General features: G+C 35.4%; 4 protein-coding genes and 1 pseudogene across 7 annotated transcripts; 1 reads left to right on the forward strand and 4 right to left on the reverse strand.

Annotated features, from left to right (window-relative positions):
- Nucleotides 1-177: 177 nt before the first annotated feature.
- Nucleotides 178-1,240, reverse strand: BRK1 (BRICK1). The gene is made up of 2 exons (XM_023662791.2): nucleotides 892-1,240; nucleotides 178-468 (listed from the first exon to the last, which is right to left on the reverse strand). The coding sequence occupies exons 1-2, from the start codon at nucleotides 1,022-1,024 to the stop codon at nucleotides 344-346; spliced, it is 258 nt and encodes an 85-aa protein (XP_023518559.1). The 5' UTR covers nucleotides 1,025-1,240; the 3' UTR covers nucleotides 178-343.
- Nucleotides 1,241-2,318: 1,078 nt separating this feature from the next.
- Nucleotides 2,319-7,455, reverse strand: LOC111782303 (serine hydroxymethyltransferase, mitochondrial). The gene is made up of 16 exons (XM_023663162.2): nucleotides 7,287-7,455; nucleotides 6,981-7,031; nucleotides 6,813-6,899; nucleotides 6,279-6,400; nucleotides 6,045-6,121; nucleotides 5,729-5,853; nucleotides 5,329-5,421; nucleotides 4,972-5,064; nucleotides 4,652-4,849; nucleotides 4,365-4,469; nucleotides 3,745-3,810; nucleotides 3,555-3,632; nucleotides 3,233-3,344; nucleotides 3,046-3,156; nucleotides 2,771-2,936; nucleotides 2,319-2,502 (listed from the first exon to the last, which is right to left on the reverse strand). The coding sequence occupies exons 1-15, from the start codon at nucleotides 7,374-7,376 to the stop codon at nucleotides 2,788-2,790; spliced, it is 1,557 nt and encodes a 518-aa protein (XP_023518930.2). The 5' UTR covers nucleotides 7,377-7,455; the 3' UTR covers nucleotides 2,319-2,502; nucleotides 2,771-2,787.
- Nucleotides 7,456-11,947: 4,492 nt separating this feature from the next.
- LOC111781679 (uncharacterized) lies at nucleotides 11,948-14,633 on the forward strand. Its single transcript, XM_023662365.2, has 9 exons — nucleotides 11,948-12,066; nucleotides 12,173-12,223; nucleotides 12,331-12,447; nucleotides 12,540-12,659; nucleotides 12,751-12,886; nucleotides 12,967-13,137; nucleotides 13,226-13,491; nucleotides 13,574-13,664; nucleotides 13,756-14,633. Exons 1-9 carry the CDS (start codon nucleotides 11,954-11,956, stop codon nucleotides 14,548-14,550), a joined length of 1,860 nt encoding a protein of 619 aa, XP_023518133.2. The 5' UTR covers nucleotides 11,948-11,953; the 3' UTR covers nucleotides 14,551-14,633.
- Nucleotides 14,634-14,729: 96 nt separating this feature from the next.
- ELO1 (Paxneb protein-like protein) lies at nucleotides 14,730-18,853 on the reverse strand. Of its 4 annotated transcripts, none has more exons than XM_087120339.1 (9): nucleotides 18,660-18,853; nucleotides 17,956-18,106; nucleotides 17,607-17,833; nucleotides 17,449-17,521; nucleotides 16,793-16,949; nucleotides 15,943-16,021; nucleotides 15,565-15,724; nucleotides 15,402-15,493; nucleotides 14,730-15,072 (listed from the first exon to the last, which is right to left on the reverse strand). In XM_087120339.1, the coding sequence occupies exons 2-9, from the start codon at nucleotides 18,089-18,091 to the stop codon at nucleotides 14,905-14,907; spliced, it is 1,092 nt and encodes a 363-aa protein (XP_086976465.1). In that variant the 5' UTR covers nucleotides 18,092-18,106; nucleotides 18,660-18,853; the 3' UTR covers nucleotides 14,730-14,904. The 4 variants fall into 4 exon arrangements, with proteins under 4 accessions (XP_086976465.1, XP_086976464.1, XP_023518134.2 ...); XM_087120338.1 differs by having other exon boundaries at nucleotides 17,956-18,171; nucleotides 18,660-18,852; XM_023662366.2 differs by having other exon boundaries at nucleotides 17,956-18,178; nucleotides 18,660-18,851.
- An 891-nt stretch (nucleotides 18,854-19,744) lies between these two features.
- Nucleotides 19,745-21,390, reverse strand: LOC111781064 (UDP-glycosyltransferase 91A1 pseudogene; annotated as a pseudogene).
- Between the last annotated feature and the right edge of the window lie 147 nt (nucleotides 21,391-21,537).

The following is a 21,537-nucleotide window of genomic DNA, read 5'->3' on the forward strand; positions in this document are numbered from 1 at the left end:
ACTAAAATGAAAATCTTGTCAATCATGGAGAAGTTAAGTTCTAATGCAACAATGCTATGGTAACAGGCTCAACGAACAGTCATCTTGGTCCATTGACATCAAATATACTTTTCCCTCTTATCATAATAGTAAATATTCTTAGTCTAAGCACACAACATATATCTGAATTCAAGTAGATCGGCATAAAAGCACGAGCACCAGACAGATATGGCTTTACTATCAATTTGAACTCATAAACTGGGTTACACAAGATCGGAAGATCCTAATATTTTGTTTGCACCAACGAAAACAAGATAAAAGATACAAGGGGGCTATCTCTTTTTATACAAGGTGGAGTAAACATTTAAGTGGTAAAAAGAGATGGATTAGCAGATGCAGTACTGACTTGGACTTCAAGCATTTCAAGCCGCCGCTCCAGCGTATCGAGCTTCTCGTTCAAAGATGCCAACTTGCTCTTTGTTGTTGCCTCTGATTGAACAAGGAAATAAGTTAGAAACCTGGATATTCCTGTTCCTAAAAACCGATCATCAAGTAAAATACAGCACTACTGAGTTCTAATTTCCATATCATTCCCGTAGGGCATGTTGATGCTCAGCCAACCAATTTCCGGAAGATAAAACAATCACAGTCGCTTCATTGAAAAAATCAAGAACCATGGGATGCAATTCTCAATCTTAAAATGAAGGAATCAAAAGTTCCAGAATCAGACTACCACCAATGCATCGTTTTTAAAAGGAAACTAATTAGAACAACTTAAGCAAATCAGATATTTCATATAAGGAAATTTCCAAGAATGTCAAGTTCAAATATCAAATAACGAGATCTAACACTCAATAACAGATAGATGTAAGAGAACACAAAAGGAACATAGAGAGAAACAAGGATGATTACCAAAATGGACGAGAAAATCAAAGAGACGACGAATATTAATTGAAATATGAGATATGAACTCGCGGTTCTCCCAATCAGCTTGAACCGCTATCCCTACGTTTACGGCGTTAGTAATTCCTCCAGCTCTAGCCATCGCCCAAAGTGTATTTCGTCCACCGCCGAGATTTTATCTATGCCGCGAACTCAGATGCGCAGATCCCAAGAGGCAAATCGCTTGGATTCTTCCAGTTTCAACAGCACCACCAGCCGAAGCGACTTGATTGTGCTGGAGGGGTGGACCGGGCTTTACCATCATCAACAAAACTTAATCCTTACAATGAAAACCGTATTTAATTTTTATTTTTTCTGCAAGTAAAACCAAGGTTAAAAATAAAAGTCAAAGAGTAAATATTGAAAAAATACTGACACGTGTACGTAGACAAGTATTATCTCAATTTTTATTTTGTCGATGAATCTTTAGAAAATTGCATTGTAAACAACTTATTGTTGTTGGTGATTGCTTTGGCCGGTGCCGCTCTACCATCGTGTAGTGGATTTTACGTTTTTTTTTTTTTTTTTTTTTTTTTTTGAGAACTTTTCTTTTAATTTGGTGAAACGTTGGGCCTTACCAAACTTTCACTTGAATGTATAATATTCAACTATGTCTAAGGTAACTATAAATCAACCATTAATATTTATGTAAATACAAAAAAAAATTAACACCAAGAAAAATAGCACGGGATAAAACAATCGAACAAAACTATGTGATAAAACCTTATATTATTTGGGTTTTTTTTTTCTATATACTTTAATCTCCTAAGCGAAGGACGAAAAACATTCCTCATTCTCATTTTTACCTTTTTTTTTTCATTTTCCATCTCGTAATATTTCTCATTTATTTTTATGAGAATCAAATCAATCTCAACAATGAATATGCTTTTGTAAGGATGAGAGCAATGCAAGGATTGAGTTCTCTGTAGATAATTTTTCTCCATATTTTTTTCATTTCACAATATAGTTATTAAAAAAATATAAACAAAATCTAATACAATGTTCACACATAGAAAAAAATGTTCTACCAACCACATTTCTAACACAATTAAATTTTTAATATTACAATATAATTTTAACAAACTTTAGGATTATTAACTTAAATATAATATAATAGGTCATCTTAAAAAGTTATAAAAATGTAATTGTATATGCATTTGAACTTGATAAAAAAGAATTTTCGTTCTTGGTCCCATTTATCTAAGAGTAAAAATCTCTTCCACACCCTCTTCATCATTCTCGATTTAAACCGGGATTCCCGGCCCCATTTATTTTCAATGGATATTTTGCTTTTAGGTTTCTATTAAAAAAATCTAAAATCAAAATAATTTGTGCTTGATTTTTTACTTTTTATTTTTTAAAGTAAAGGCTATAAATAAACATCTTATGACGAACTATTGAGAAAGGAAGAAAGTCGCTGGTACCAGGCCAGTTTATTTGGTTTGATAACTTCAATATGCATATATACATCTCAGGCCCAATCAAAATCTGCTAAACTTAAGCACTCAAAATAATTAGATCTTACACACTTGACATACGGCCCTTTAGTTTCTTCGCTACCATTTCTTGACTGCTTCATCCCTGTTCCACGCATATTAGAGAACACCAGCATTTCAGATCTCAGCAAACATATATAACTATAATTGATTCCACTTTATTTTGTCTCGTTAAAAAGATTATTAAACTTTTTAAAATTTTCAAAAGCTAAGCCTAACTTTTCAAAACTAAAAAAAATATATAGTTTTTGTTTTTAGGTATTTTATAAGAATTTATAATCTTCCAAACTTTAAGAGTCTTCCTTGAAACAAAGAAAACAACTATCCAGTTATCTTCTATAATGATCTCATACCAGACATGACTTCTTTTTCAGCTCTTGTACTTCATAGTTTCCTTTTCGAAACCAATTGTAGGAAATTTCTTTGCATATTCCTCAACATCATATCGTAGCTTTTCAATCTCGGATTGGATGGAAGGTGTAGACTGCATAGTGGTCAAGAAGTCCTTCAATTTTGTTCCTGGTATAACAAGATGAGAAATCTTATGTTAGGAGAGTTACCCCAGAATTGGCCAGAATAAATAAATGCCAAGTGTCCGTAAAATTAAATTAAAAAGATCTTTAGGAACCTTTAGATTCTGCTTTGATCTTTACAGCTATCTTCACTGCAGCATCAAAGAACTCTGCTACCTTAGCGAAATCCTCCTCAACAAATCCTCTGGAAGTAAGAGCCGGAGTTCCTGAATGATAGATGGATATCAGCTAAAGTAATAGAAACGTATCAGAAAAGGGTTTCTCAGTTTTGGAATATTATACCCATTCTGATACCACCAGGAACCATAGCTGAGACGTCTCCAGGAACAGTGTTTTTGTTGGCTGCGATATGAACTGATTCCAACACCTTTTCTACTCTTGATCCATCAATACCCTGTACGGAGTTATTTTAAATAATAGTCTAATGTTTACTTTTCTATTGAGAGTATCTTCTTGAGGGAAAACTAAACATAAGATTATTAGTTTAATTTTAGTCCTCTATTAACACGGAGCTATGCTAACTATAAGCATTTCAATTCATCAAGAACTCGGAAGCAAGAAAGTTTCTTCAAGTGGCTAGATTAGAGGAAGTAGTGTCTCTTACCTTATTCTTCAAATTGACTAGAACCAAATGATTCTCAGTTCCACCAGAAACAAGTTCATAGCCATTCTCAACGAGAGACTGCATTATTTTATGAATATAGTCAGCCAAAATATCGCAGCAAGTTAAATAAACTCAGTACCTGATATGAAAATGTCTTGAGTGACAATCTCATAGAAATAGATATAGATACCTCTGCAAATTTTGAGCAATTCCTAAGAACTTGCTCTTGATACGCTTTGTATTCTGGGGTTGTCGCCTACATCCATAAAAGATTATATTAGAGTGGTTACTAATATTTCGTCACTGTAACTAATTCTTCGCATCAACTTTTGTCAACTTGTCTGCCAGCCTGCGATTGTTTTAGGTACTATTTTATATGAGAAACATCTACAATTAATCATAAGCAGAGACGAGAGTAAAAGTTTTAGGTACCATTTTCTTTGATGTCCATTTTCAGAAATTCCATATTGCCTGGTATTATGATTTCAGAATTACAAATTTTCTTATACATTTTTTCACATTAACATTTCCTACATATAGAGTTAGTGTTATCGGCTTGGACCATATAGCCCTTTGAAACCCATCCTCACAGATAATTGGGATCGCATTCACATAACTTTCTCCATCCCACTTCATTGTAGGATAATTTCCCATCAGTTCCCTGGTATTATCATTAGGAATTGAAAAGTATGAATAAGTCTAGTTGGTGCAACAATCTAGTGCTGCAATACTGTAGGTGCATAAGACAAGGTAACTACGAACATTTTCAAGTAAAATTCATAAGAAGAACATGTTTATGATCAAGCCAACCTGTTTCAGCGCAACCGCTAAACCAGCAATTGTGTGATTGTGCGGACCACCTTGAAGACCAGGAAAGACAGCCTGATTGATTTTGTCTTCATAGTCATATAGCACCTTCGGGGAATGCAAGAGATATTGACGTTATTAGTTATAACTTCATATAATAGCCGGTAGATTTGCAATTCAGAAAATTTTGAAAAATCAATCTATCCTATAGTGAGAACAATGAATATTAGTAGAAAAACTAATGGCAAGGATACCATTTGTACTTCTTATGAAAAACAAAATAACAGTACCTCTCGGCCTTGTTTATTTATCTCCTTCACCCCTTTCCTGAAGAAAATCATGGCTCCACGTGGCCCACGAAGTGACTTGTGAGTTGTGGTGGTTACAACATCAGCATATTCAAAGGGTGAAGGGATAACGCCAGCTGCAACTAATCCACTGATATGTGCCATATCTGCCAACATTATAGCTTTTTGTTTATCACAGACCTGTGGGAGGGATAGCAGATGTGAGCCTTGGACCATCCAAGATGTGGCTTCAGAGCAAGACCACAACTTTCCATATAATTTAAATGCTACCATGTCACACACATGAAATTCGAGGAATTTACCTTGCGTATACGTGCATAATCATATAGACGTGCATAAGCGCTAGCACCAGCAACTATTAACTTAGGTCGGAAAAGAGCAGCACTTTTCTCCAACTGCCATAAGTAGTTTAATGCGTCAATGACAGGACTCACAAAGTTTAATTACTCAATTTCCACCGATTAGAATTATATGACTAATCCAGTAAGTCCAAATCTGCAGTTTCATATTCCGCTAAACTATTATTAAACTCCGGTAAAACTTTCAAAAACATTTGATGAGTGAAAATGATTAAAAGTCTGATCGGCAATACATTTTAGGATTTTGCTTGAGACCATTTAGGGAAGCTACAAGGGCCATGAGAACAAATTTCATAATACCTGGTCATAGTCAATGTAGCCAGTGCTCTCATCCAATCTGTACGGCATTGTCTCAAAAAATATAGACACAGCAGAAATCTTTTTGGTATCAGTCTGCACAATCACACAAAATAAGTCTTTTTAATTTTTAACTAAACAGGGCCGAAAAAGTTATTTACGAACAAGGATCTTTTTTATGGTAAAATGGTTAGAGGAATAAGTTTCAACAATGTTCAAGATTAACTCAGAGAAACAGAACGCATTAACAAGATGTTACTGATATTTATCGATGAAATCGCGCTGCTCTGGTTCTACAGGATCAACTGATTGACCAGAAATATATAATTGAATATATATATATATATATATATATATATACAGGCTAATATCAACAAAGAGTTCTCTAGAAAGTAACAGGCACCTGGTAACCATGAGAGAGATGTCCACCGTGAGGAAGATCAAGTGCCATAATTCTATCATGTGGTTTTAACAATGCAGTATAAACTTGAAAATTGGATGGAGAACCAGATAAAGATTGGACATTCACTGCAATAAAATGAGGATAGACAATTAAAATCCTTTTGTGAAATACCGAGAAAACTTCCCAGTTAAACATTTCTAACCAATGCATATGTGAACCTCTCATAAACCAATGGCATTACGACACTTCATTTAAGATATACATGCTAGCTAATGATTTTAGGCACTCCTTATTCCCACACAATTACTTCAAATACCTCCCCATTTTGCTGGATCCAAATGAAAAGCTTCCAAAGCGCGTTTTTGGCACAAGGATTCGGCCATGTCAATGTACCTACAATTTAGAACTTGAAATTAGTAATAACAAAATCTTCAGTTCTGCACCAGGAAACAATTGAAGTTGAGAATTTAAAAAATGTTATTGGCTACTTTAAGCTATGGCCATCAAATAACAATAAGATATTAATTTTTTAATGATGGCTTCCACGTACTCATTTCCTCCATAGTATCTAGCACCAGGATATCCTTCGCTGTATTTGTTAGTCATAACAGATCCAACTGCTTGCATCACGGAAACGGAAGTGAAGTTCTCAGATGGTATGAGTTCCAGGCCCTTCAAATATAAAATTGATTATGGTTCCACTGAAAATTGAACTTCAAAGAGAAATAAAACACTTCAATCTAAAAATATATGAAAATACCATCTACGAAAGGCAGCGGTTAGCTGACTAACATAAAGGAACTGAAGCTAACAAAAACGTAAATATGAAGATAATTTATCCAGTGGAATAGCCTGAGCCAAGCAAATTCTTCAAATGGATCGAGTTTAGCGTTCAGCTAGCTTTCAATGAAATGAATTCGCAAAGTACTAGTACCATAGGATTTCGTTTCATCACAACATAGCCGATTTTAATTTCATGATGTTGATAGAACAAATAAGCATCAAACTCTTCAGCCAACTCAAGGAATAATTAGCACTGCCAACAAAATCCACATAGCACACTTCTACAGAGAAACTATTCTACCTTCCATTGTCTGGCCTTTTCGTGTTCGATTATGTCCGCGATTTCCGGATCTATTACTTCGAGCGGTTCATTCAATTGCTTAGGCCACTGTAAAATACGCTACCATAAGCTAAATTCAGACATGAACTGCGAGTATAAACAAGATAAGAAAAAGAGACATCGATTTACCGGAACGCGCGGTCTCTCCTTATCATAGACAGCTTCGTTGGGCAAAGAAGACTAACAGGATAATAATAAAACCAATAAAACGGTTAAGGATTATAACTATAAGACTGCGAATTATACAGTAATCCATCTAGTTGATTTCATCTGTTTCTTGATATGAAAAAGAAAGAGACGATGAACACAAAGTAACTGATCTTAATTAGCGAAACTGAAATTTCTCCACCTCGTAGTAGTGAGCAGCTCATTCATAGTAAAAGAAAAAACATGAATACAAAAGAGGAAGTAGAGTGAAGAGAATGAGGAAGAGACCAGATAACAGAAGGAGCCGCCATGGAGGAGGTGACGAAGGGGCCTGTCAACGGAAGAAGGAAGCCTACGTAGCGCCATTGCCAGCGCCATATTCTCTCTCCGGTCTGTTTTATCCGTTCACAGGAGCTTCAGCATTTGAGCTCGTCCGTTGCTTCATTTATTTCCCTCCAGTCATTATCTTTCCCACACACTTCCAAATCTGCAACCATTTATTATTTACTTAAATAATTTACCTTCCAAAGAAATTTTTATTAAAATTATGATAATCGGTCTTATTTGATATTAGAATTTAGGTGAAAATTTTAATTACACCTCATTTCATGTAAATTAATAACGGGCTAATATACTCATAAAAATTAAAATTTATTTTTGTGATGATTTCTTTAAATTTTATACCGTTAAATTTGAGTTATAATTTATTTTTATTCTTAATTTAGACGGAAAAAAACTCTCAAATATTATATTTTTTAAATAGTAAAAAAAAAAATCTTCAAAACTAAGAAAAGGTAAAAAAATAAAAAAATAAAAAAATAAAAAAATAAAAAAAAAATAACAAAGAAAGTATAATGGATATAATGGATGCTTTTTTCTTTTTTCTTTTTTCTTTTTTTTTCAATATATATGTGCAGCTTAAAAATTAACCGCATAAATCTCATCCATATTTGAACATTTCCAGGCCACAAATAGTGTTAGTTCTTCTCAAATATCTAAGTCCAAAATTTTAAAATCCACATCGGCCACAAAATTTCAGCCATTTCTCTTTATAGCCTTAGCTATTTAGATATCATAAATTTTCTTTTTGAATATGATAATTATATATTTGTCACACCGACGTCTATGATAATCAATCTCGTAGAATATATCATAATAATGATGGAAAAGTATTAATATAATTTAAATGCCGTTCGGTTTAAAACTGCATTATTTATTTTTATTTTTCTTAAAAAAAAAAGAAAAATAAAGGAAGAAGTTCATAAAAGCTAGACAAACTAAAATATAAATGCAGATTTATTTATTTATTTATTTTTCTAAATTTAAAAAAACATGAAGTATGAAGGAATATAGGTATTTTTCAAACAAAATAAAATTCTTTTTTTTTTTCTTTAATTTAGTTTTTTCCCGTTGAAATGGAGTTGGTAATATGGGGCTGCACTATACTGAAGGAGCTATCGTGGGCTTTGTAATCCGAAGGCCCGAATTTTCCAGCCCACTAAGGTGACTATCCGGGTCCAGAAATTTGAGTCCACGTCAGAAATTTTAAATAAGAATATTTTGAATTTATATTTTAATATATTCAAAACCTCCCTAACTAATACTTTGATGTTAATCATAGTAAAAATTATTTTCACCTTCATCTTCTAATAATTAGAAGCTCTAAAATATAACAAATTTAACAAAATAAATAATATTCATATTTTTATACTATAAGTTGTTTTCTTACATTTTATTTGGAAAAACAAAATGCAATTTTAATTTATAGATAATTTTGATTGAATTTATTAAACCATTTAATCATATCATGAAAATGGATACATGTGGCATAAAGTAGTCATAAACTTTCCGCTCAAATATAATTATGATCATTATTTATTAGTTTAAAAACATCAAAAGTGACAGATAGAGAAGAAAAAAAAAACAATTAATAAATATTATTAACTATTTTTTCTTAGGTTTAGTGGAGAATGTCTTGCTTAGAAACACGACAACCACAAATTCCTGCAGAATTGTGTCGTGTGCGGCGGGTGAACATGAGGTTCAATAAATACGGCAATTTATTAAACCTGAAATTATGAAATAAAACTGCAACGAAATACATTATCTTAATTTAAATCAACATATTTAGTGACAAATAATGTTTTTAAAAATAGATGTAATTCATTTAAATGTGGGAATCTTTGATTAACACGAACTACGTATGAAGCTGTGGACGGCACCTACGTGACCTCTGCTATCGAATGATATAATTATTATTATTTTAGCAATTAAATCCAGCTATTCAAATCAATTAATCAAAAAATGGATGGAATAAAAAAAAAAATTAAATTAAATATCGGGTGGTAGGTACATATATTAATTAAGAGATAATAAAAATAAATTAAAAAAAAATAAGAGTGAGAAAATTATTTGAAGGGGAGGGGAGGTAAAAGTAAGTATTTAAATGTGAACATCCAATAATTAGATTAGGTGAAACTAAAAGCCATTGAAGACTGAAGCCCTTATACTCAAATGGATCTTACTTTTCCTTTCCATTAGCATCCTTTTTCTTTTTCACGCAATTCCCAAACAAATTCTTTCATCGTCGATATGGAGACAGATCTGGCCCGCCGCCGACTGCCCTACCTGTCCGCCTGCGTTGCGGCTTCACCGTCATGCTTTCCGATTCACGAAGGCGTCGAGTACTCGCGCATCCGCGGCGGCGGCGGCGGCAAAAGAATCGGCTGGAGGTGGCGGTATCTTCTGAGGAAGTGGATGAAGGATAGAATGAACATGTATGGGACGAAATCTCTGTCTTTCCAATACGATGCGATTAGCTATTCGCAGAATTTCGACGAGGGATGCCATTACGAGAGCAATCGAGAAAATGAGATTCGGATTTCGCGATGATTGATCGTAGGTTTTTCTGCCTTGCATTGCATTTTTCTTTTTTGGCTGCTTAATTTCGGATGCTTTGAGATTTATGCATAATAAAACGATGAACAAGTGTAAAAGTGTGTGGAGATTGCAGAGGAGTAGATCTACGAAGAAGATGAACATTCATCTGTGTACAGTTTTCTGATGCCAGGTGGCGGGCATTGATTGGCCGCATCTTTTTTTTTCCTCTTTTTAATTTTCATTTTTTAACCCCAGTTATATATATTGGGGAGGAAAAAGTGTAATTCTAAATATAATTTTGAAAGCAAAATTGCTTCAATCGCCTTTGTTTTTCTCTTTTGAACGAAAAAATCAATTTTTAAAAATTACCCATAAATTTAATATTTTATATAGATAATTTTAAGTTTGCCATCAGTTAAATGGTAAATTGTCTGACTAAGACAATCACTATTGATTTTGTTTGATGAGTGTCTCTACACAATAATAATGATTTTTTTCTCAAAATTTATACATATTCCTTTTTCATTGGTTTAAATTATTAAAAACCAAAATTTATACATATTCCTTTTTAATTTGTTTAAATTATTAAAAATTCTGGTTTACGAAAGTATAATAAAAGATTTGAAAGTTTAGTTCATCCTTCCCAATAAATATTATTTTAATCCCTAAAATTTTAATAAAATCTAATTAAAAAAAAAAAAATCAATAGACTAATACACTCTTATTTAATAATTTTAGTGCAGTAATATTGTTGATAAATCAATAAAATTTCTAATATTTGATAACTTTTGCATTAAATTCTGTATAAAATATCACTGAACACAAAATATGAAATAAATCATGAATCTAATGATTCATTTATCCCAAATTTTTACATAATTTATCTCGAACATATTACAATTCCAGGGGAAAATCTCTATTTTTTGTTTTGAATATATTTATATTAGCATAAAAGAATTAATTATTAATTAAATTCCATAAACTAAAAGAAAATCTATTCTGGAAAACCTAATGTAGTTTAGAATTGGAATTTGACTTGTATAATTATGATTTAAATTTTGATTTATCTAAAAATATCTCTTTAAATTATACTATTATTTTTTATTATATTTTTAAATTTTGAATAGAAGATCTTTATCATATTTTATTATTTTTTATTATATTTTTAAATTTTGAATAGAAAATCTTTATCATATTTTAAAAATCCTTTCTTCTACTGTATAAACCCTTCCATTATATAAACCCAAGCCTGCAACCTTATTGAGACGAAACTTTCTGTAGAAAATAAGGAGAGAAAAAAAGCCTCTCTTCTACTGTATTTACGTTTTGGAGCTGATTGAACTGCGCCAACAGAAAGAAGCCAATGGAGAAAGGCAAAAGAAGAAGCACACAGCCATGGATTTGTAAGCTTGAGCTCACTCCAATCGTGCTCCTTCTCTCATTCATCTTCACTTTATCGCTCGCCAAAGCACGGCCACAACAGCAGCATTCGTCCCCGCCCTTGGCGCCCGACGTAGCCCTACAATGGCAGATTCGTGGACAGGTGCCAATCCTTCTTCTTCCTCTTCTACCTATATTTCTATTGCTACTATACCAGAATCAAGTCACATCTAAGTCCACTATTAATAGATATTATTATTTTTAGACTTTTTTTTTTTTTTTTTTAAGGTTTTTAAAACGTGTCTGTATGGTTCTTCCCCATATTGTCCTCTTTACACTTATCCTCATTCGTTTTTATAACAGGTTTGTGCCTTTTTAGATTTTTCCTCAAAGTTTTTAAAATGGATCTGTGTTTCTATACCTTTGTAAAAAATGTTTTGTTCTCATCTCTAACCGACGACGTGGGGTCAACAATTCACCTCCTTCGGAGCCCAGTACCTATTTGCTTCCTCTTTGAGCCTTTCCTTTCGAACTTCTCCTCAAAGTTTAATAAACGAGTCTGTTGGGAAGAAGTTTCCACACTCTTATAAGGAATACTTTGTTCTCCTCTCCAGCTATGGGATATACCGAGAATCTTAAATTATTTAACCCATATAGTTTTTTTAATGATTGAAATTTTGCTAACACAGGTGGCAATGGACAATGGGTTGATTCGAGTCACTTTTTCTCACGAAGGCAATGTTATTGGCATAAAATACAATAACATGGATAACATACTTGATTATCACAATGCATACAATAACAGAGCGTAAATATCTAAATTTTTCTCCTTTTATTTTTATTTTTATTTTTATTATTATTACATCATAATGTTCTTATAATTAGACTAAATTTATTATTGACATATTGGGTAGATATTTGGATTTGGCTTGGAACACCCCAAATCAGACAAGTATTATTGAAAGGTAAATACGAAAAATATAAATTACATAAATAAATCCATTTATTTAATTTTATAAGAAAAAAAAATGAAAAAAATAAATATTTAAACTTTAGAACTGTATATTTACAGAGTAAAGGCAACCAATGTGAAGGTGATTACAGCCACGGGTGACCAAATAGAGCTTTCATTCACCCGATATTGGAATTCTTCAGACCCTTTCTCAGTCCCTTTGAACATAGACCAGAGGTACTCCCTTCCTTACATTATGAAGAGTCGTAATTTCTAATAATATTGTGGAGAGTCGTAATTTCTAACAATAACTAATTTATTGTTATCAGGTATATTCTGAGACGGGGCGATTCTGGATACTATACGTATAGCATATTTGAACGGCTGGAAAATTGGCCTGAACTTGAAGTGGACGAGATCAGAATCGCCTACAAGGCCCTAAGAGACAAGTTAGTTTTGCCACGTCATGTTTTCTCATCCCTTATTTATAAAATTATATTATTAATTTTGTGATGATTTGATGTAATTCTCAACGGTCAGATTTCATTACATGGCGATATCAGACGATCGACAGAGGACCATGCCCACGCAACTGGACCGGATGACTGGGCAGCGTCTCGCTTACGCGGAGGCGGTTCTCATAACCCAACCCACCAACCCGGACCTCAAAGGAGAGGTATAGTTTTATTTTATTTATACAAATATAAAGTATAATTTTTTTTTCGTGCAATGGGGGAATGATTGTGTGCGATGCAGGTGGACGATAAGTACCAGTACTCGCAAGAGAATATAGAGAACAGGGTGCATGGATGGGTGTCTAGGGACCCAAACGTGGGGTTCTGGATGATCACGGCCAGTGATGAGTTTCGTTCGGGGGGGCCGGTCAAGCAAGAACTCACATCCCACGTTGGCCCCACAACTCTTACGGTAAGCCATGCGCACCCGATTTCAAAATTTTATTTTATAATTATTTTTAATTAAATCAAATATATGATTTATTGTTTATAATTTAAAGGTGTTCAAGAGTAATCATTATGCGGGTAAGGATGCTTCGATGAGATTTAAGGAGGGAGAAGCATGGAAAAAGGTTTTCGGTCCGGTTTTCATTTATCTAAACTCGGACCCGACCGGCACTGAAACCCCGGGTTCACTATGGGAAGATGCTAAAAACCAGATGAGGATAGAGAGGGGGAAGTGGCCGTATGGGTTCGTTGAGTCAAAAGAATTTCCAAGCACAGAGGAAAGAGGCAGCGTTAGTGGCCGATTAATGGTCCGAGATAGGTTCGTGGGCTTCCCTCGCTGTGTTTGTCTAATTCTAATTATGTTATTAAGGATAAACGACATCGTTTTTGTTTTGGGCCAGATTCGCCAAGAAGGTGCAAATGTGGGCCGATTCTGCGTTTGTGGGCCTCGCAGCTCCCGGGGAAGTGGGGTCTTGGCAAACTGAGAGCAAGGTCAAATTTAATTTTATATTTTTTCTTTCAAAATTTTAATATTTATATTTTTCCTTTTGATGAAACTGATAATCGACTTTATAATCCATAGGGGTATCAATTTTGGACACGAGCGGATGAAGATGGAAATTTCTTCATTCAAAATATAAGGCCGGGAAACTACAATCTCTACGCATGGGTACCCGGCGTCATTGGCGATTACAAGTACGACGGCGACATCATTGTCACGGCGGCGAGTTCCACTAACCTGAGCGTGCTGATTTACGACCCACCACGACGAGGCCCAACTCTGTGGGAGATAGGCATCCCTGACCGGAAGGCAGCCGAGTTCTACATACCGGATCCTGAACCCACCTTAACGAGCCACTTTTACAACAACACCAAAATTCAAACCCCAGATAAGTTCCGGCAGTACGGTATCTGGGCACGCTACGCTGATTTGTACCCTGATCAGGATCTGGTGTACAACGTTGACACGGATGACTACCGTCGCCATTGGTTTTACGCTCACGTAACCAGAGCCACTGGATCCGGGGACTACCAAGCAACTACGTGGCAGATTGTGTTTCGTCTTCGAGGACCCATAAAGACCGGAACCTATACGCTCCGGTTGGCGTTGGCCTCCAGTAGTCATGGGGTGGTCGATGTCCGGTTCAACAACCCGTTGGCCAGACGACCTGCTTTCACGACCGGGTATTGGAACGCAGGAAGAGATAACGCAATTGCAAGACATGGCATTCATGGGCTGTATAGGTTATTCAACTTCGATGTTCCCATTTATTATTTGGTCGAAGGAGACAACGTAATCTATCTTACACAGAGAAGACATGCGGGTCCTTTCCTAGGAGTAATGTACGACTACATACGATTTGAAGGTGTAGAGTAGAACCATTTTCTTTTTTTTTTTTTTTAATTTTTATGGTAGGAATCTTGTAAGTTGGGCTTTTTGTTTTGTTTTTCTGTTTCTGTATTTTTTTTATTTTTAACAGAGGAAGTCTATATACATTTCATATAATCATAACTCAATTATCAATTACTATTAGATCCTATGACCATACACTGATGTTCAAACAATTATCCATTTCTTTTTTACTCTTGAAAGGAATGTTTATAATACAGGAATGAAGGCCAAAGAGATGGGGGGAAAATATAAACATTCAACGATCAATATCATCCTAAACTTCAAATTTAACTTAAAAAATTCCACTCTCAAATTTCTTATGCTAATATCATTTAGAAACTAAAAGTCGAGAGAACCTGTCTTGGAGGACCCAGAACAACTCGCAGTAGAGCCATATGAGCTCCCGGTTGAACCATCAACAGGCGCTTGATTAAGACATTCTAAAACTAAAAACCTTCTCTTTTGCAACTTTATAGAGAATGTAGTCGCCTCAAGAATTCTTGGAACCTGCAATCAAATTTTGGATCCATGAGCATGATGTAAAAGCCAGCTAAAAAGGAGATATCAGTCATATAGGAAATTAAACCAACCCAAAGAGTAATGCGCGTATCAACCCCAATAAGAAATAAATACATTAGAACGCTATTTACGGCTTTAAGAGTCGATAACCATTCAGAGCTACTAGCAAATATTGCACTCAATCATGGCACATGATTGAAGTATGGACCAAAACCAATAGAAATATGCAGAACAGTGAAGTAGCAAGCATTGGAAGAAAATTTTGCAGAAGCAGCATTTCATCGTTGGGTCCATTCCTAAGTTACAGGTATGCATACCTGCGTATTGATTTGAGCCACTTTATGAATATTGAGAAGGCCAACCATGTCTTGGTAACCAGTGAGGAGATTTGCTAATTCCTTATCCTCATCTGCAATAGTTTTAGTCAATATCTCATGGATGCTAGAGACAATAAGGCAAATTGAGATGCTACGTCTAAACCTGGGATTGCCTTGACAGAAAGCAAGGTATCTGCCATGTGCTGCCATCTTCTAGAGAAGGATGGCAAAAGAAGGGAAGGCGAAAACGTCACTACAGCTACTGCATTTGAGGACCTTAGCATGCTTTTCAGAGACCTTAAAAAGGAAAGCATTTCCCATTCCTGCAGCTCCAGCTTTACAATGAGAGCTCAAATAATCGAGAAAAAAAAGAAAAACACTTGTTTTAAATTTTAGATTACCGACAGAGTTTTTTTTTTAATCCAATACCCCGTTTCATATCTTCTATGGAGGAAAGTGTGCACAGAGATTTATCAAGTATAATGGAGCAAACAATCATTATAATGGTAACCAAAGAGCGTAAATTCAATTTGTCACTAACCATGTTGGAATGATCACATTGTGGAGCACATAACGATTGAATGGCAATACGGCCAGCAGAGGATATATTGCCGTCATTTCTGGAATTGTCATGTGACAACAAAGTAAGTACAATATATTGTCAGCAACAAAGGAAGATGATCATCCAGATAAAGGAACAGAATGAACACATTTAAATATGTAAAAAATGAAAATTAAAATGAACTTCAGGCTACCGCAATTGACAGATTCACATTTTCTTTAATTTTCATACGTAAATAAGAGAATGCACAAGGTTAAGGTTACAGAGCAGTACAGATGAAAGAGGACCTCAACAGCTAAAATATTTAATTCAATCCCTAATTCAGGCATTATATCAGATAAATTCCACACCTCTCACATTCTAGCAAAGATGTCTTCTTGAATACCAAATCTGAAAATGGGATAAACCATTGATGAAATAAAGAATAAGTCATTTCAGATTGGCCTGAAGCTCTTCTCTGGCATTTAGAGATAGAAAATGAACTCAGGTAGTTACCATCGGAGAAAACTACATTTCATGAAAACGCTACATTATGCAATTTGGTGCCTAATTATGTTTCCAAATCCAAAGAACCTCTACACTGAATAAGAAGATCCTATTTCTGTTTAACAAACTTTCTCCAAATACAAAAGAAGGATCTGTACCCGAGGTCTCAATCCAACTACTTCATCTCCAGCCACCTCAAAAACAGATTAGCACTTCTTCGTTACATCAAACGAGAATAGTTGCTAGACATCTTTTACAATAACTTCAATTGAACATACTTCACAAACTAATGCAATGACTGAAACTGATACATTCTAGAGGGAAAAGAAGAGGTAAACATTACCTTGGAACTTGTGATAGGAATGTGGCGCAACGATCAAGTGTAGTAGAAAGACTAGAAGAATCTAGTATACTAACACATTCCACATGCTTCCCGCTGAAAAAATGTCTGTCAAAGGGCTTTCGCAAATCAAAGTCATTGCAAAACTCGTATTTACCATCTGTACAAGCATTAAATAATTAACCCTATAAGAATAATATTGCACCCATATTAAACTTGTGTCAGGGAGAGTGAGCCATTATATTTTTTTTTTTGGGGGGGGGGGGGGGGGGGGGGGGGGGGGATTGGGGAAAATGAACAGATCTCAAGATGCATTTTTTTAACATTTATGATGCAAGATGCAACCACGCAAAAGAATTAGTATTTAGTTACTACACAATAACATATCTTCCATCCTTTAAAGGGAAAAAGGGATAAAATCTCAGAAGGTAACAGAAAAAAAAAAAAAAAAAAAAAAAAAAACTAGAAGGAATGCAATAAACGTGAACTAAAGATATATACTGCAGAAAATTGGACTGAAACATGTACTTTTTCCTTGAAAACTTCACCATAAAATGGACAAGCAGTTACACCACACAACCAACACAAATTATTAGTTGTTGTTCATTGAGATTGAATTCCGGGAAAAAATTATTAGGTTGAGGTTTCAGTAAGTTTACCAATGGCATTGACGCTCTCTTGACTTTCGCCAAAATACTTCTTATATTGCCAGGCAATCCTTAAGCCCTTCTCCTGAAATGAATTCAACCAGATCTTATATCTTTCCATCCAAATCCAAAATCAAAAGAATTGAAAAGGTTAATGAGAAGTGGAACACCTGTTCAGCAGAACTGTCACGAGATTTATTATCTTTTGATGTCCCTGGGCTTGGCAAAGTACCCAAGAATCCTCTTGGGTCTCTAGATGGACTAGCATAAAGAAGGGGTTGGTTGTGAACAAGTCCCTGAGACATAAAATTCCGCAGTAAAAGCATGTGATGAGGAGCTTCTGCATCTTCCATCACCAAGACTAAGCTTCCCAAAGTAAACCCACCACAAAGAATCTCTGCAACCAAACAAAAGGAGAAATTAAGACTAGTCCAAATGAATAACATGGGTATAGATTACAAGTCTTCAACATTTCAATTCCCAACAATTTTGAACTGATGAATATGATGCAGAAAGTACTGTCAAGGTCTGGTATTCCGGATGAAATGAATGTTGTGCCATTGGGACCATGTTTAAGTCCTGGCGTCTGAGATGAATGTGCAGAAGAAAGGTTGCGTGAGAAGCTGCTTGTCCTAGGCTTTGTCGTCGCTGCCATAGTCGGGTTAATACTCTGCAGTTTTGAGCAAATCGTCCAATAAAATGTAGCTCTCTGGTCAATTCAAGTCAATGAAAACCCTGAAAGCTGCAATTAACCATCTTAAAACATACGGACGCTTAACAATACAAAACTAATTGGGAAAAGAAGAAAAGGAAGGTGCCAGAATAAGAGCAAAACATGATGTAGAGATGTGAAGTATCCGTGATAGTTAAAAACTAAAAGTTGAACAAGAAATTATACTTGCATACATATAGATATTTGTACGTTTGATGGAAACGAAGTGGGGGATGGGGTGTAAAAGGCAATAGCTTCAAGTGAAATTCATGTAAACGATCGAAAAAACTTCCATCATTTTGAAGTATACCCCTAAAAAAACTCAATCAGTCCCAAAAGTTCTCGCAAGTTCTAATAAATTCATATCGGCATTTCATCGAACACTTGGTCGGCAATACACAAAAGAAGATTAATTTAGCAAGCCAACACCAGAAAAAGCCAGCAAAATTGGGGAATAAATTCAAAGATTGGTTATGGCCCGTTTCTACACAAAGATTCACGAAGAACATACCTCAAATGCAATGATCTGGATTGTGTTTCCCTCCACGCAGAAGACGTTAATAGCTTACAAGATTGGCGGGAGCGAGAACTCGTAGGTATGTTAATAGCATCCAGAAACCACTTCGTATTTTCAGAAATAAGTCATATGCGGCGCTACTTCAGAATCTTTGCCCGCGATAGTTCAAGAACTCACAGAGAAGCAATTATAAGTGGTAATTTTTTAAAAAAGTTCATTTCTTTCAATTTTTTATTTTATGAAATTAAATTTTAAATTTTAAAACTTTATGTAATAAATTATTCATAGACCAATTCTACAATAATAATAATAAATACAAAGTCTAGGGCACTCGTTTTTTTCTAGTTTATTAATTTTAATAAAATTATTTATATTATTTAATTAATTTCAATGCATAAACTAAATTGAGAGATTTGAACAATCACATTCAATTAAAACAATCACATTCAATAATATAAACTAAATTTATATTATATATATCTAAAAGAAATTAGTTAAAATTAATATAAAGTATAAATTCAATTAAAATATTAAATTAACAAAAAAAAATGAACATATGAACCTCATATTATGATCGTATAACAACTCACGCTCGATCAAGATGAACATAAAGAACAAGAGAATACCAAGTCATCAATGAAACATAATATTGAAGGATGAATATTGGCTAAATGTTGTATTCTCTTCGGGTTAAGTTAATAACGATGGAGTGCGTAGGTTGTAGAGCTATCCTAACACCTCGGTCCTTTTGAACTTAATCGATTCTAAATTATTTTACTTCTTAAAAACAAACCCAACTGTGGTTGTGGTTTGGGAGAATGAAAGAATAATCTCCTTTTTCTTCAACAGGAAAAGAATAAGAATTGTATTCTTTAAATCACAACTTTTTATTCTCTTTTCTTTTCTTTCTCACCGAGACCGAACAAATTCCAGTTCCAAAACACTGCTTCTTCTATCCAATCCTCTCTACCTCCGGCGGCCGCCATCTCCAAAAGACTCCGCCGCCGTCTCCTCCGACAAAGGACACCTTTATTTTGGATGGTTTCGGACAGATCTGAAATGTAGGAGTTTTCTTTGGATATCTGTAAGTGACTTCCAGACAAATATCGATGGAAGCCTTAATTTATTTAAAGCTACAAAAATCTTTATGTGATCATCAGTACAACCAACAAATTGTTCTTGAACAGAATGAAGAAATTAAGAGACGCAATTAATTATTTATTTGATCGCTCAAACTTCAATACCCTGTGAATCCTTGTTGTTGTTTCTATGCATTTTCAGATAGCCCAGAAACTCATCGATTAACCCATCGTCTCGTTCTTTGTTCACGAACAAATCCTTCATCTCTTTTACTCTGTCTCTGTAAATCTTACCTTCATCCTTCACCATTACCAAATTCAATGATTCCGCCACCGAATCGCTTGTAAATGACCCATCCACTTCGCTCCTCGGAACAGAGTAACCCATCTTCTTCTCTTCCAATACTCTTGCATTGATTCCTTGATCCGCCAAAAACGTCAGTAATATCAGAGATCTTTCACTCTGAATCGCTTCCACAACAGAGCTCCACCCAGCGTGCGTCAAAAACCCACCCACTGACTCATGTCCCAATATCTTCAACTGCGGCACCCACGTGGTGCACACCACGCCCCGCCCTTTAGTTCGTTCCTCGAACCCATCAGGTAACTTGATTGGGTCCGGATCGCTAGGTCCACGCTGGGTCCTCAACACCCAGAAAAACGGCAGCTCCGATTTCTCCAACCCTAACGCGATCTCGGTAAGTTCGTGTTGATTCGGCTTGGCCTCGCTTCCGAATGCCACGTAGACCACCAACCCTTTGGGTTGTTGGTCGAGCCATTGTTTAATCGGCTGCCACGCTGGATTCTCGTCACCGGAATCATACTCGGACGTCGGAAGTTGACCGATTGGGAAAACGGTTTTAGCGCATATATCTCCAAGTACTTCAATCCAGTCCTGATTGAATTCAGGGCAAGCTCTCACAACCACTACATCGCTATAGCGAACATTAATTTTAAAGCGATCTAAATCAGACACGCCGGTAATGTTACCGGCAACGCTGTCGAAAATCTTCATGACTTCGAAGTAACGAAACGCCACGGTTGTTGGAAAAGGAACCCATTCCGGCGGAACTGTGAAGTCCTCTGGTTTAGTCCGTTTATCTCCGGATCTGGCTCCAAAAAACACCAGACATTCGGGAATGAAAATACTGAACAGAGCAGTCTTAATCCCAAGGCTGGGTCCGATCTCTTGACCCAACCAATAGGAAACAAAGTCACATAAGACCCAATCGGCATCGGAAGTTCGAAGAAACTCGGCGAGGGGTTGCTTTAGGCCGTCGTAGGCCTTTTTAAGATACTGAACTTGGTCGAAAGGGACATCGGTGGTGGCCTCTGCGCTCGGCGGCAGATTTTCGACTTGAGGCAGAGGAATTCCGACGAAGCGGAGAAAAGGAGACAAATGGGGCGGGAGTTTCGGGAGACGGTCGATGTTTCTGGGAGTGGAAACGAAGGAGACCCGGTGACCCTTTTGAGCGATGAGTTTGCAGAGCTCGAGATAGGGAATCATATGGCCAAAAGCCAGCCATGGGAAGAACACTATGTGGAGATTCTTATCGCCGGCCATGGAAAGGTTGCAGGGTCGCTTACTAGTACAATATGCCAATAATGTCGGAGATGGTAGGTAAGGGATAATGTTTCTAAATAATTTACGAGATTATTATTATTATTATTATTATTATTTTGCACACGTGGCAAATACCTCTTTTTATATTTTATGTTTAATATTTTGCATATTGAATTATTTTAAAGTTTAATTTTTTACTATATTCAATAAATAGTTATATATAAAAAAA

Source organism: Cucurbita pepo, chromosome 19, assembly GCF_057944985.1.
Source record: "Cucurbita pepo subsp. pepo isolate OVF chromosome 19, ASM5794498v1, whole genome shotgun sequence".
Classification (NCBI taxonomy): Eukaryota; Viridiplantae; Streptophyta; class Magnoliopsida; order Cucurbitales; family Cucurbitaceae; genus Cucurbita; species Cucurbita pepo.

Bases quoted from the DNA above. Each gene is read 5' to 3' on its own strand.
- BRK1 (XM_023662791.2), bottom strand. From the start codon at position 1,024: ATGGCTAGAGCTGGAGGAATTACTAACGCCGTAAACGTAGGGATAGCG. The intron at 469-891 runs GTAATCATCCTT...TTGTTCAATCAG, and splicing joins TGATTTTCTCGTCCATTTTG to AGGCAACAACAAAGAGCAAG.
- LOC111782303 (XM_023663162.2), bottom strand. From the start codon at position 7,376: ATGGCGCTGGCAATGGCGCTACGTAGGCTTCCTTCTTCCGTTGACAGG. The intron at 5,854-6,044 runs GTATTTGAAGTA...ATTTTATTGCAG, and splicing joins GGATCCAGCAAAATGGGGAG to TGAATGTCCAATCTTTATCT. The intron at 2,937-3,045 runs GTTCCTAAAGAT...TTGTTATACCAG, and splicing joins GATCAAAGCAGAATCTAAAG to GAACAAAATTGAAGGACTTC.
- LOC111781679 (XM_023662365.2), top strand. From the start codon at position 11,954: ATGGACAATGGGTTGATTCGAGTCACTTTTTCTCACGAAGGCAATGTT. The intron at 13,138-13,225 runs GTAAGCCATGCG...TATAATTTAAAG, and splicing joins TTGGCCCCACAACTCTTACG to GTGTTCAAGAGTAATCATTA. The intron at 13,665-13,755 runs GTCAAATTTAAT...TATAATCCATAG, and splicing joins CTTGGCAAACTGAGAGCAAG to GGGTATCAATTTTGGACACG.
- ELO1 (XM_087120339.1), bottom strand. From the start codon at position 18,091: ATGGCAGCGACGACAAAGCCTAGGACAAGCAGCTTCTCACGCAACCTT. The intron at 15,494-15,564 runs GTTTAGACGTAG...AAACTATTGCAG, and splicing joins TTCTGTCAAGGCAATCCCAG to ATGAGGATAAGGAATTAGCA. The intron at 15,073-15,401 runs GTATGCATACCT...ATTTGATTGCAG, and splicing joins TGGCTCAAATCAATACGCAG to GTTCCAAGAATTCTTGAGGC.